The sequence below is a fragment of the Musca autumnalis genome, unplaced genomic scaffold (genome assembly GCF_047663935.1).
Source record: "Musca autumnalis isolate F117 unplaced genomic scaffold, ASM4766393v1 scaffold_4, whole genome shotgun sequence".
Classification (NCBI taxonomy): domain Eukaryota; kingdom Metazoa; phylum Arthropoda; class Insecta; order Diptera; family Muscidae; genus Musca; species Musca autumnalis.
This window is the reverse complement of record NW_027411977.1, coordinates 127,871,584-127,884,919: the sequence shown is the minus strand read 5'-3', so window position 1 is coordinate 127,884,919 and position 13,336 is coordinate 127,871,584. Positions and strand designations below refer to the sequence as shown.

Sequence of the window (13,336 nt, the reverse complement as noted above, 5' to 3'; positions counted from 1 at the left end):
TTGCAATTTTTTTTAAAACTTTAACTTGGGAAGTCCTTGTCCGATTGAAGCGATATAGTCGATATTCAAAACTGACGTCTCGAGGAAATATTACTATGTTCAAAGTTTGGATCAAATCGGTTGATCCGTTCGAGAGTTTTAGTACAGATAAGGCAGACAGATTGACTGAATCGACTGCAAATTGTCTGAAATGAATATCGATAGAACAAAATAATTATTTCAAGCGGCTAGTAATTAATGCTGCAAGGCTACATACTCTAGGAATGTGGAGAGATAGAGCATATGAGTATGCCTGCGTGCTTCACAAACTACCGAGTGAGATAGAAATTAGTGTTTGCTTTCTCTACTCCTGCAATGAACTTTGATTAGTCTTTGCATTCACATTTCCAAAAAGGACACGGAATTGACTTAAATTTGGTGTTTGGTCTTCGATATGGGAATACAAAATTCCTACAGAGAATTGTGGGTATAGATGCTAGTTTTAATAAAGCCCCCATATAAAAGGTAAAACCGATTCTCGTATATTTTTGAAGATTTTTGTATTCTGGTGGTTTGACCATATTTTTTGTAGGAAAATAGCAGTAATTAGTCATATGAAGGTATCTCCCGATTTTACGTATTTTAAAGATTGTACACACTTCCTCCAAATGGAATGACTGTGACGTAGTATTTCAGATTTTGAATTGATAGAAAACATGGATATCTCATTCGAATTAAAGCTTGTTTAAAATAAAGTGATATTTTTCCGTTAATATATTCCACTTATTTTAGGAATAAACCTTGACGTGACGAACGAGTTTAGTACTTGCTATTTTACCTCAACTTGTGGTGGAGGGTATAAAAAGTTCGGCCCGGCCGACCTTAACGCCGTTCTTACTTGTCTTTACTTAGTTTTGCTAAAGACGAGCTTTACACAAAAAGTTAACTTTTCATTGTCTCGGGGAGTATAACATTGACCGGCGTTATTGTTGACATTACTTCATTAACCTTAACATTTTTGTTGTGTATATCGATTTGGTTCTTATTTATCATAACTAAACCTTTTTGGAATACTTTTGGGATCCGATGCAACTTCTTGGACCCCAAAACTTGCACACCCTTTTCATCATTAAGTCCAAATGGAAAAGTTGGACAAGTCACACGACAATTTCTTTGGAAATGTGTTAGACAACAGCCACCACACGACCGCTTGGTTCAATAGAGAGTAGTCAAGTTGTAACGTGCAACAACAAATGATGAGTGGTGTCTTGTGCTTCAGTAATGTTTTTTTTTTTTTTTTTTTTGTAACCAGTTTTTGTTTTTTTGCTGTAATATTTGGCCTATGTCTCTAGGCCAATAATAATTGCTGCAGTTAAGCACGCTCGCGCAAACACGTCTTGCGCAAAAACACCAATCCCTCCATGCTGCTATGAAGAACTTTGATTTTGCAGAAATTTTAAGAATCCAATAGAAGCGAGGCACGTCAAATGACCAACGTGAAGAAACAAATAATCAAGCCAACAACCACAGTCATTGTCATTACCGTCTTCTGTCTATCAGCAATCCGTTGCTTTCTGGTTTCTTTACAATATGGATGATAACAAGAATAGGCCATACATAGTCTGCTCCGTTGCTTAGTCATTATTCGCAAACCCCACCAATCATTTGGGTTTAAGTATTTTAGCCTGGTTAGTTTTAACAGGTTTAAAGTTTTTGTTCTTATTTCTTACTTTGTTTTGTTTTGACTTTGATTTTACTCACGTTCATTAGAAGACACCTCATGATTCTTAAGTGGTCTTGGTTTTTGGAGAAAAGTTGACACAAATAGTTGACACTTACCTGAAAATAAAGAAATACAAAAAATAAAACAGAGAAAATTAAAATGTTCGCATCAAAATGTTAATTGAATAAAATATTTTTAATATTTTCAAAACTACTTTACAAAAAAATTGTTTATCTTTACATTATCTGTCCAATAAAAAATGTACTGAAAGTCTTTTTTCAGTCAACTTTTTAAACACTTTCTTGTTTTTTTTTTCGGTTTGGATTGAACGTATTGAAGTTTGTAAAGCTGTGGAATTCAATCTATTAAACTGCTGTGAATTTGTACGTCTTTATACTACAGTTGGACAATGTACTTAATACAGTACCAAAGTTCCCAATAGATCCCAGACCTATACAGTTCAATGAATCTTTCACTTTCATCGTTATTTTCGTTCCTTTGTTCAAAATAGATCTAAAAGGAACTAATTTCTTAATATAGTTCCATAGTTCCGAATTCAATAAATCTTTCTCTATCATCGTTCTTTTCGTCCCTTCTTTCCAAAAGGAACTAGTTCCTTAATACCGTTCCATAGATTCGATCGTTCTTTTCGTGCCAAAAGGAACCAATTCCTTAATATAGTTCCACAGTTCCAAATATTTGAATCTTTCTCCTTCATCGTTCTTTCATTCCTTTTTACCAAATAGTTTCTTAATATAGTTCCTTAAAATAGTTCCTTAATATAGTTCCGAGACCGATAGAGTTCAATGAATCTTTCTCTTTCATCGTTCTTTTTGTTCCAAATACCTCCAAAAGGAACTAATTCCTTAATATAGCTCCGAGAACGATCGAGTTTAATGAATCTTTCTCTGTCATCGTTCCTTCGTTCAAATAGTTCCAAAAGGAACTAGTTCCTTAATATCGTTCCCTAGTTGCAAATAGTTCCGAGATCAATAGAGTTCAATGAATCTTTCTCTTTCATCGGTCTTTTCGTTCCAAGTACCTCCAAAAGGAACTAATTCCTTAATATAGCTCCGAGAACGATCGAGTTTAATGAATCTTTCTCTGTCATCGTTCTTTTCGTTCCCAATAGTTCCGAAACGAACTAGTTCCTTAATATCGTTCCATAGTTGCAAATAGTTACGGGACAGATAGGGTTCAATGAATCTTTCTCTCTCTTCGTTATTTTCGTTCTTTCGTCCCATATAGTCCCAAAAGGAACTAAATTCTTAATATAGTTCCATAGTTCCAAATAGTTCCGAGACTGTAGAGTTCAAAGAATCTTTCTCAGTCATTGTTCTTTTTTCCTTCGTTCCTAATAGTTAATATAGTTCCGAGAACGATAGAGTTCAATTAATCGTTCTCTTTCATCGTTCCTTCGTTCCAAATAGTTCCCAGACCCAAATAGTTCAACGACTCTTTCATTATTCTTTTTATTTTCTTCATTTTGTGAAATGAATGAAGAATGATCGACGTTGATGTTAAATTAAAGGAACTATATGAACTAAAGGAACCATGTGAACGCAAGAACTGGATATAGTTCTCTATCATTGTTCTTTTCGTTCCTTCGTTCAAATAGTTTCAAAAGGAACTAGTTCCTTAACATCGTTCCCTAGTTGAAAATAGTTCCGAAACCGATATAGAGTTCAATGGATCTTTCTCTTTCGTCTTTGGTTTCGTTCCAAAGAGAACTAATTCCTTAATATACTTCCATTGTTCGAATTCCGTTACAATTCAATGAATATTTCCCTATCATCGTTCTTTTCGTTCCTTCGCTCCAAATAGTTCCAAAAGCAACTAACTCCTTAATATCGTTCCATAGTTGCAAATAGTTCCGGGACAGATAAAGTTCAATTAATCTTTCTCTTTCTTCGTTCTTTCGTCCCATATAGTTCCAAAAGGAACTAATTCCTCGAATCCTAATCCAGTTCCATAGTTCCAAATAATTCCGAGACCTGTAGAGTCAATGAATCTTTCTCTGTCATCGTTCTTTTCGTTCCTTCGTTTCAAATAATTCCAAAAGTAACTAATTCCTTAATATAGTTCCGTAGTTCCGAGAACGATAGAGTTCAATGTTTCTTTCTCTTCATCGTGATCGACGTAGGTGTTAAATTAAAGAAATAGTTCCTTGGAAATAGTTTGTCCCTGAACTACACAACTCATATATACGACAGTAGCTGCTTAACTATTGTATTGACGTTGACATATACGTATACGTATTTTTTTAAAGTTCTCCTCAGAGTGGACAATTTAAATTCGAAGCTTCATGGGGTTATGTCATGGTAGAACAAACAAGGTAAGTAAATACTACAACAAATACAACTCAACAACAACCAAACATATTTTTTTTATTAATTTTCTCGTTTGGAGTTAAGCTTGATGATCGGAAATTAGTCACCAAATTACGTTACCTGGTTTCACTGGTGGTGAAGCAGATCTTCGGACGTATCGACTATGTAGTGGCTTCTCTGTCCTAGAACTTTTCGTTTTTCAAATGCAAATGTGTTTTTATACATTAACGGATATTTGGCCGTTTTGAAATGTATTTTCTTCACAACAACCGCTTTTTGCGATGCCTTTGAAGTTATGAGTTTTGGCTTTGAACGCTAACACGCCGTGACAACATTTTTTTGATATGTTTTCAAGGACGTGGGTTCAAATCCCAGCCGGGCTCAGCCTATTTTTTATTTTTTGAAATTTTGCCTGTTAGGGCGAAGATCATTTTTTTAATGATTTTATTAATTTTCTCGTTTAGAGTTAAGCTTAATGATCTGAAATTATTTGCAAGTGAAAAAGGAAAGCCATGGACTCGAACCCACATAGTCACCAAATTACGTTACCTGGTTTCATTGGTGGTAAAGCAAATCTTCGGACGTATCGACTATGCAATGGCTTCTCTGTCCTAGAACTTATCGTTTTTCAAATGCAAATGTGTTTTTGTACATTAAATGCGGATACTTGGCCACAGAAATGTATTCTTCATGACAAACGCTTTTTGCGCTGACTTTGAAGTTATGAGTTGGCTTTGAACGCTAACGCGCCATGACAACATTTTTTGATATGTTTTTCAAGGACGTGGGTTCAAATCCCAGCCGGGCTCAGCCTGTTTTGTTTTTGAATGTTAGTGTCATCGGTATATGTAAACAAACCAAGGAAATGTCCAAAAATTATTGGAAATTAAAAAACTAATTTTTTTAACTTTTGATTGGATATTTTGAAACACATGAATGAAAATTCGTGCCATTTTCAGTTTGAATGTTTCCATATCATTGCACTAAATGGATAATTTCTCGCAGAAAGTAGAATTCTTACAAAAATATTTGGGGTCGCTTGAAAATCATTGAAAAAGGTGTTCGAAACTTTTGCTTTTGAAATCAAAAAAGCCCATGTTTATTAGGGCTTTAGTTTTTTCAAACTTAACAAAATACCACACATATTAACGAATGTTGTCCCGCCTCCATAAGCGATGTTTTGGTGTGCGGCACGTCGTTCGAAATATCCAAAAAATATATATCTCTAATATACATCGAAAATAGAAATAAATATATAAAATGTCGTATGGAATGTGACACTAACATTACAGCCCAGTTCAGTCAGCTGGGTATTGCTGTTATTGTTCTACCATGGGGTTATGTCTACTTGCAAATTTCACAAAATCGAAAAAAATGTATTGACTTATTTTACAGTACAGGTAGAAAAGAAAATATTGCAAAAAATTTCGAGTCGATCGGACAAAAATTAGCTGAGATAGGAGCGTTAGAAAGGAAAAAATTAATGTGATTTGTATGTAGGTATAATTTGTTTGTATTTGTATGTATCGAAGTTTTATACGCGGTTTTCTCGAAATGGCATTTTTGAATGCGATGCCCACTGTAGCTCGAAAATGGATGATGTTTTTGTGGGATTATTAACACATAAAAAGCTTGTTCTTTATTTTTTGACAGATTTATCACGAAAAATATTTCAATTTTTTACTTAAAATCAAAATTTTGATTTTGACAGTTCACCATTTTTTTAAATGGATATTTTTGATTAATTTTCTCGTTTAGAGTTGAACTTAATGACCGATAATTTTTGCAAGTGAAAAAGAAAAGCCGACGATTCGAACCCACAAAACGGCAAATTTATGTGACTAGTTTCGCTGTTAATTTTGCAGCTCATCAGACATATCAGCTGTGGGAGTGGCTTCTCTGTCATCGAACTATTTTCTTTCAAACGCAAGTTGTTTTTTTTAAGTGGCTAATATTTGTTCGTTCAAGCTGTATGGTTTCCAGGAGAAAACCATAGCGTAGTCTTTGGAAATTATGAACTTTGGCTCTGAATGGTAACACGCCGCGACAACATTTGAATATCTTTTTCGAGGACGTGGGCTCAAATCCCACACGGGCAGTTTCACTTAACGACAAGACAATTAGATTCTTAATGATCTCACAAACACATATGCTGATCGGTTTATTAATTGTCGAGCTACAGTTGGTACCGCAAACTGCTTTAGTAACAAATAAAAAAGTATCAGTCAGCTTTGTCGACAGAGATATACCCTCAGCCTGTGTATATTGAAAAATTGTTTTCCCAAAAAACGTATGTATTTAGGGGGTTTTAAAAATTTTGGGCGTATGAACCGACAAAAATGTTGATTAGGATTAAAGATCAAAAGTTTTGCGGAGGAGATACTTAAAGGAATGGATCGACATTGACCATTATGGAAGTGGATCTCCAGCCACTACATATGGTGTCATAGGGAGTTTTTACAACCTTCGAGCTGTTTGCTAAAGAAGTTTGGACTTGCCTTGAAAAAAAATTTACCGTCTTAATTAAGGCAGCGAATGTAAGTTGCTTCAACAAAAATCAAAGTGATTCGATTGCTGGTCTTAAAGTGAACTTATCCGAAATTTTGTGTGAGAGGTACCGGATGGAGTGGACACATATAGTCCATATTTAGATATATTAGGATGTGTAAAGTATGGACCAATTCGGCCACTCCCTTCAAGAGTTACCGAACGTACAATTTTTCCGAACATTCTTGAACTTTTGTGGGGAGGTACCTGAAGGAGTGGACCGATATGGCTTATCTTCGAACTTAAACTATGTTTGGACAAAATATTACTAAGGCCAAATTTTGGACCGAATCGGCAGATCCGTTCGAGAGTTATCTTGCGCTCCAACCACCTCACACGGTTTCATGGGAGTTTTTTTTGCAACTTTCAGGCTATTTACTCAGGAAGTGTGGACTTGCCCCTGATGAAACTTGTACCGTCGTATGGGGGGCAGTGAATACAAGTTGCTAAAACAAAAATCAAAGCGATTCGAGAGCAGGTCCTAAACTGAACTTATCCCAAATTTTCTATGAGAGGTACCCGAAGGAGTGGACCGATTGAGTCCATATCGAAACCTCATTTAAGTCTGGTAGACATTGGACGATTGGCAAAGTATGTACCAAATCGGTTACTCCCTTCAAGAGTTATCGTACGTACAAATTTTACGAACATTTCAAACTTTTGTGGGGCAGGTACCGGAAGGAGTGGACCTAAACTAAGTTTGGACAAAATATTACGAAAGCAAATTTTGGGATCGAATCGGTTGATCCGTTCGAGAGTTATCGTGCGCTCCAGCCAGCCAGACAGACGGACGGACATTGCTCAATCAACTCCAAATTGTCTGAAACACATTTCGTCCAAACATACTTGGGGTCTAAAACCATTATTTCGATGAGGCACATTTTGCCCGTATGAAAGTGTATATACCCTCGTTAGCATAAATGCTTAATGCTGGTAGGCGGCCATTTGTCAAACCACTGCGCAACATTTTATGTGACCTTTCACATAAAAACAAAATCTTCTAAGAAATGTTTGGTAGATTTCTTGTAAAAAAATCATGAAAAATTGATTTTTCTCGTGCTCCGTAATCCCTTAACTCATAATCCTCATTTCAAATAGGCAAAATAGCCTCTTGGAACCCTTTACTACTATATATTCTGTGCTTTCTGCACGTGTTGCAACCGATTTACATATTTTTAATTTTCCCCAATAGCATAGTTCAGTTTAGTATTTAAATACCGAAAAAGAAATAAAATCCTACATTTGATAATGGCCAATCTCGTTTGATATAAGCGCAAAACAAAACATGTGTAACAAAATTAGAATATTTTCATGCTTCGCTAAACAAAGAATTTTCAACATCAATTTACAATAATTTGATATAGACAATAATTGGCAATCTCAGTTACAGAATATTACCTTCATTGTTCCACGTGTTACCCCGAGACAACATTTATTAGTGAGGGAATTTTTCAAAATAAATATTTGCCACACCATTGGATTCTTGTGGTTAAAATAATGTGAACATATTTCAATACCGCGATAACAATTACAGTAAAGCAAAAAAAAAAACAAATAAAATAAAAATATGAATTGCCTATTTTTAAAGTCTTTGTTGTCTTTGAAGAAAGTTAAATACCTCATAATCATGAATCGACTTGCACCAGAACAATAGTTATAAATAACAGCTTATAAATGAGAAGAAAAATCATTTAAGATTTGTTTGACTGCAGGTTTAAGTCTAATCCGTATAACAATAGAAGAAATATTTTCCATAGAAAATGTAACACAGACCCATCGTAATAATGGAAAACAATAACATTGAAAATGCATTCTTTGTTTATCTTCCTCATTTCTATCTATGGTCCTCTTTTTTTTGCCTGCAAGCGTTACAAAAAGCATAAAAAGTGAACATTTTTATTCGTATTTAGCTGATACGACGGCTACGTATATGATCATAATGATGGAGGAACCACAAGGAAGGGAGGTTTTTACCTCCAACAAAAGCGTGCCGTGCAGTTGAATACAAATATTTTATGTTATTTATAAACAACACAATTTTCTGGAATTTGTAAATTTCGGTGTAAGACGGGGGAAAATTCCGTTTGTAACACATCGAAATGTTCGTCGGAGGACCTATAACGATATCTACCCGAGATACAAGATACATCTTATTATATATAATCTGACACAGACGTTTTGTATTGAATGGGCTATATTTGTTCACGTTTTGATATGGCCCCCTTGGAACTGTAACTCGGATTTTCGTTACTTTAAGATTAAATTTTCCGCCCTACACACTGAAGTTCGTAGGTTCGATTCCACGGCCATGCAACATTGAATTTTCAACGGTGGCAAAATACCCCACAACTTAATGTTGACTACATTTCCTGAGTATTTCAGTCATGTAAAACTTCTCTACAAGACACGCCATTCGGACTCGGCGATAAACTGTAGGTCAAATATCATTGAGCTAATATGAATCGGGGTGCACTCATTGATATGAGAGAAGTCTCGCTTGTCCTGTCTGGAATGTTTGTGGAACAATTATATATGAGACTACCTGTATATATAAGACTACTATATACCATTTCTACCTGGTTCTTTGTTAATTAGGTAAGACAGTCGTCTATAAGAAGGCCGATATAAATCTAAATTGGTTGTCGATTCGTTTTATTTGGGGACTATTTAGCCAAATCGGTGCACGATATTCAGCGGTCGGGTAAAATAGAGCTAAATTAAAATCTTACTGGTCTCGATCTTAATACCCATAAGGGCGAGAAATGTGTATTGCTTAAGCCCCTCTGTGAGTCAGACGCAGACCACCAAGTAGCCCACTGTGGGCGTGAAAAGTTAGGCATGATCAGTAGATAGGTAGGATGTAACACAAGTTGTACAGTAGTCACTACAATAACATGGTAGTAGCTTTTTCACTGCTGACAGCGAGACCTATTCCACTCTTCTCTGGATTTGGCAAACGGCAACATATTTTTTGTGAAAGTGCCCCCGACAGAACGTAAAAAATCTCTGATGGTGTGGAGAGTTGATTACTCCATTCTCTACTTTATCTGCGTTAACCTCTAATTAAATTTCGTAACAGGGTACTTCCAGTTTTGGTCTCATGTGACCGAGGGGCTGGCAATGTTAAAATGGGGTCCGCGGGTTCGTTAAGTCCGTTATTCCATTTTTAAGAATGGTAGGACCGCAGGGGTCTAACAAGGTATATCTGGTAGAAGTTATTACAGAGGAAACTAACGCTGAAGTGAATAGATAATTTTTTGATTAAGGTGAAAATAACTTACATACGATGGGTAGATGCAGTCTACTCCAGCTAATGTGCCGGTTTTGATTTTTGACAGTATTTGTTCATTTTCAGTCGTGGAGAATGGCAGAAATCGTTAGAGCAAGTTTGCTTCGAAGATGTTCGAATTCGAGATTGATTTTGCATGTAAACGGATGTCGCAATCGAGTTTCGCTGTTACTTTGATTGGACAACTTTTCTAAAGCTCTTTCCGTCCTACCTTTGGATAGGAACATATGATTGGCATATACCCAGCAAAAATTTGTGAGCCACATGAGCCGAATAATACTTGGGTTATTCGTAAGATGAAAAATGTTTTTTTAATGTAAAAAGCTAAAATACATATTTTACTCATTACTATGTAACGAGTAACGGTGGTATAATAGTTGTGTGTTTAAAGTTCGCCGCCGACAATTATCTATATAAATAAAAATCAAATATCTTTCCTTGGTAATTGCATTAGTTGAGAACGGCTGGACCGATTTGGAAAAAAGGGAAATTTTACCACTTTTAGATCCACTTTTTTAAATATGTTACATCTACAAAACTACTGAATAGATTCGCCAGAAATATTCAAGGAATGTACAGGGATGGTCTCCGGTGAAAATAGCCTGCATATTTTGTTGAATTTCGGATAAGGTATGGTACCTCCATATGCCCTATTTAAAAAACTCTATATTTGCAAAAATTACGAATGGATTGGTTTGAAAATTAATTTGCAACACTATGGTGGTTGTTTCACCGACCTTACTTACTAATTTATGTATTTGGGACCTAAAGAACCGACCACGCCCATTTCTTAATTATGTTATGTAGATGACTTTTTTACAACCTCGTATCCCTGTATGATATTTTGATGAGTTTTTATCCAAGATTAAATAAAATCTTAATTATGAACAATAACCGTCTTGTGCTAGGGGATTTCAATGCAACTTTGGCATTCCGTTCTAGGTAATGACCAGAGGGGTACATCTCTGGTCGAGAAAATTGATAGTTCCACGTTTTGCACGGTGAATGAAGACGCTCCTATGATGATTAGAGGAGATTGCCACAGCGCGCCATATATCACCATTGTGGCACCAGGTCTGATAAATGACATATCCTGGCAACCCGTCATATCCCTTGGCTCGGGCCACCTCCCTATCATCGTCTCCGTAAATAGACCACCCGATTTCATAACCTCTGAACGCCGTACTTTCCTGAACCATGGGAAAGTTGATTGGCTAGGGTTCAGAGATTTTACGAATCACCGTTTCATAGAGCTGCCCATCCCTCAGATCCTCGGGTAGCCCGCTCGCTACGTACCTGCTGGTCGAATACCCGTCGGGACTAGCGAATGAGCGTGATGAGCTTTGTCGTATGAACCCTGAAGACCCGAGCGTTAGAGAGCTTACTCTTGAAGTCAACAGGTTAGTATGCGGACATAAACGGAAAAAGTGGGTAGATCACCTGAAGGAATGCAACATTGGTGCAGGATTAAGTAAATTGTGGGCAACGGTTAAATCACTCTCGACTCCGGGAAAGAAGGATGACAGGTTGGCTGTTACTTTCAACGGCGTGACAGTAACTGACCCAAAGAGGTGCGCGTGTTATTTTAACCGGCAGTTCATAGAGTACCCCGAGAGTGATAGGGCGAAAAGGAGTGTGCTACGCCGTATAAGGGAGTCCTCCCAACCGAGGAGGTACCACCACAATTAACGATGCGCGATGTTGCAGATACCATCCAAAATGCGAAATCATCCAAAGCGTTGGGCCTACACCGAATATCGATGGTAATGCTTAAGCAACTGGATGACCCCGGAGTTGAGTACTTAACAAGCACCCTCAACCTATCGTTAACCACCCATGTTGTACCGGAAGTCTGAAAAGTTGGAAGGGTGGTCCCGCTACTGAAGCCTGGCAAGGATGCCAGCAGAGGGGAAACGTACTGGCCCATTTCATTCCTGAAGCCAGTAGCAACGATCCTAGAGGCACTGGGTAGTTCCTGCTCTATTGGAATGTAGACGGCTGCTCCATCTCGAAGTAGATGAGCCGAAACTACACCGGTTTGTTGTGACAGCTGATGTATTTGAGCTGCAATAGATGGCGCTACATGCCGAGGGTCGTATTAACACGATAGTTGTTTATGGAATCTACGACTGTATAGTAGAGCTGGCAAAAAATCGATGGCACTATCGATAATATCGATTCATTTTTTAATTCAATATCGATAGACAGTTTTGTCTATAGATGTTATCGGATTAAAGACCCCTAACCTAAAATACATTGAAATGAATAGAAATTACGCGGCTTTTCGTGTTTATTGATGTGAGAAAGTAAGTCCGTAGTCCACGTAAACATTTTTCGAAAGAGTAAATTGTATTTTTGTGGATTTTTATGAAGTAAACGCAATTGTTTTTTCTCCTTTATATTTCTGTGAAGTACCTGTGTAAAATTTCAACAAAAGTATGGACATTTTCGCCATTATTATTTCTGAATTAATGGTGATAGCAAGTTAATAGATAACATCGATAACTGTAAATTTTTTGAAATTAAATATCGAAAATATCTAATGTTGGGAATATCGATAGTTTGCCAGCTCTACACTGTACCCTATTTTCTAAAACGATATTTGGAACAATTATTGAGGTATCGACCTGAAAATTAATTTGCGAACAAATTTTGGTTGCATCTCAAATTCTGGGTACATCTCTGGAGCACAAAGACCTGACACGTCTACTTTGTTTAAATGTGTTATATCTGCAAAACTACTGAACCATTTTTCATGATTTGCCGTGGCAATGTATATTTTTTATGAATTTCGGTGGAGGTGGGGTACCTTCCCTATGTCCATTTTTTTAAACGCAATACATATATGTTAATCTTTGATGAGTGATGAGTGCATCGATGAATAAAGCTTTCGTACAACATATTTTAAAGTTTTTATTTATTAGAACTTTGGACAATTTTTTGAATTCACTGTAAGCGGATATATGACTGATAGCAAGCTTAAGGGCCACACGGCATAACCAAAATGACATAAACGCCTGTTTCTCATGTTAACTTTTGGATTGTTCTGAGTGAATATAGCGACATTCTGAAATGTTGTATTAATATTATCAAATTTTGTTGGTACAATTTGATATTGTGTGAATGCCAATAAAATTATATCCCCTTGAAACATTACTAGTTTCAAACAAATTGAATGTAAATTAATGTATTTGTTTTAATTTTTTCAGGTATGTGTCTCCATTTGTTTATAATAATGTGAGTAATAAAATAAAATTATAATTTACATTAGATAATCACAAAGAAAACGCGTCTATAATATTCCGGAATTTGATATTAGACCAAGCTATGTTTTTATAAGACCTTGAACTCAAACTGAATCTGAAAAAACCAGGGTTTTAAAGCTAGCAGTTAAAAACATTAGCATTAGCTGTACACATCAACTGCTAACAATATTGGCACATGCGGGATTATTATTAAAAAATAGTA

The 13,336-nt window shown here is 36.2% G+C and overlaps 2 protein-coding genes across 3 annotated transcripts in view; one reads left to right on the top strand and one right to left on the bottom strand.

Annotated features, from left to right (window-relative positions):
• Positions 1 to 13,336, bottom strand: part of LOC141402652 (elongation factor-like GTPase 1) — a 708,076-nt gene that overhangs the window by 520,429 nt on the left and 174,311 nt on the right. The window contains exon 5 of one of the 2 annotated variants that reach the window (XM_073984348.1): positions 1,710 to 1,818. The exons of the other annotated variant lie outside the window; for it this stretch is intronic. Coding sequence (XP_073840449.1) covers positions 1,733 to 1,818 — 86 coding nt within the window. The 3' untranslated portion in view covers positions 1,710 to 1,732. Of the gene's footprint in view, positions 1 to 1,709; positions 1,819 to 13,336 lie in introns of those variants that run through there. 2 annotated transcript variants of the gene reach the window in all.
• dsx-c73A (doublesex cognate 73A) overlaps positions 1 to 13,336 on the top strand; it is a 187,439-nt gene that overhangs the window by 23,592 nt on the left and 150,511 nt on the right. The window lies entirely within an intron of this gene.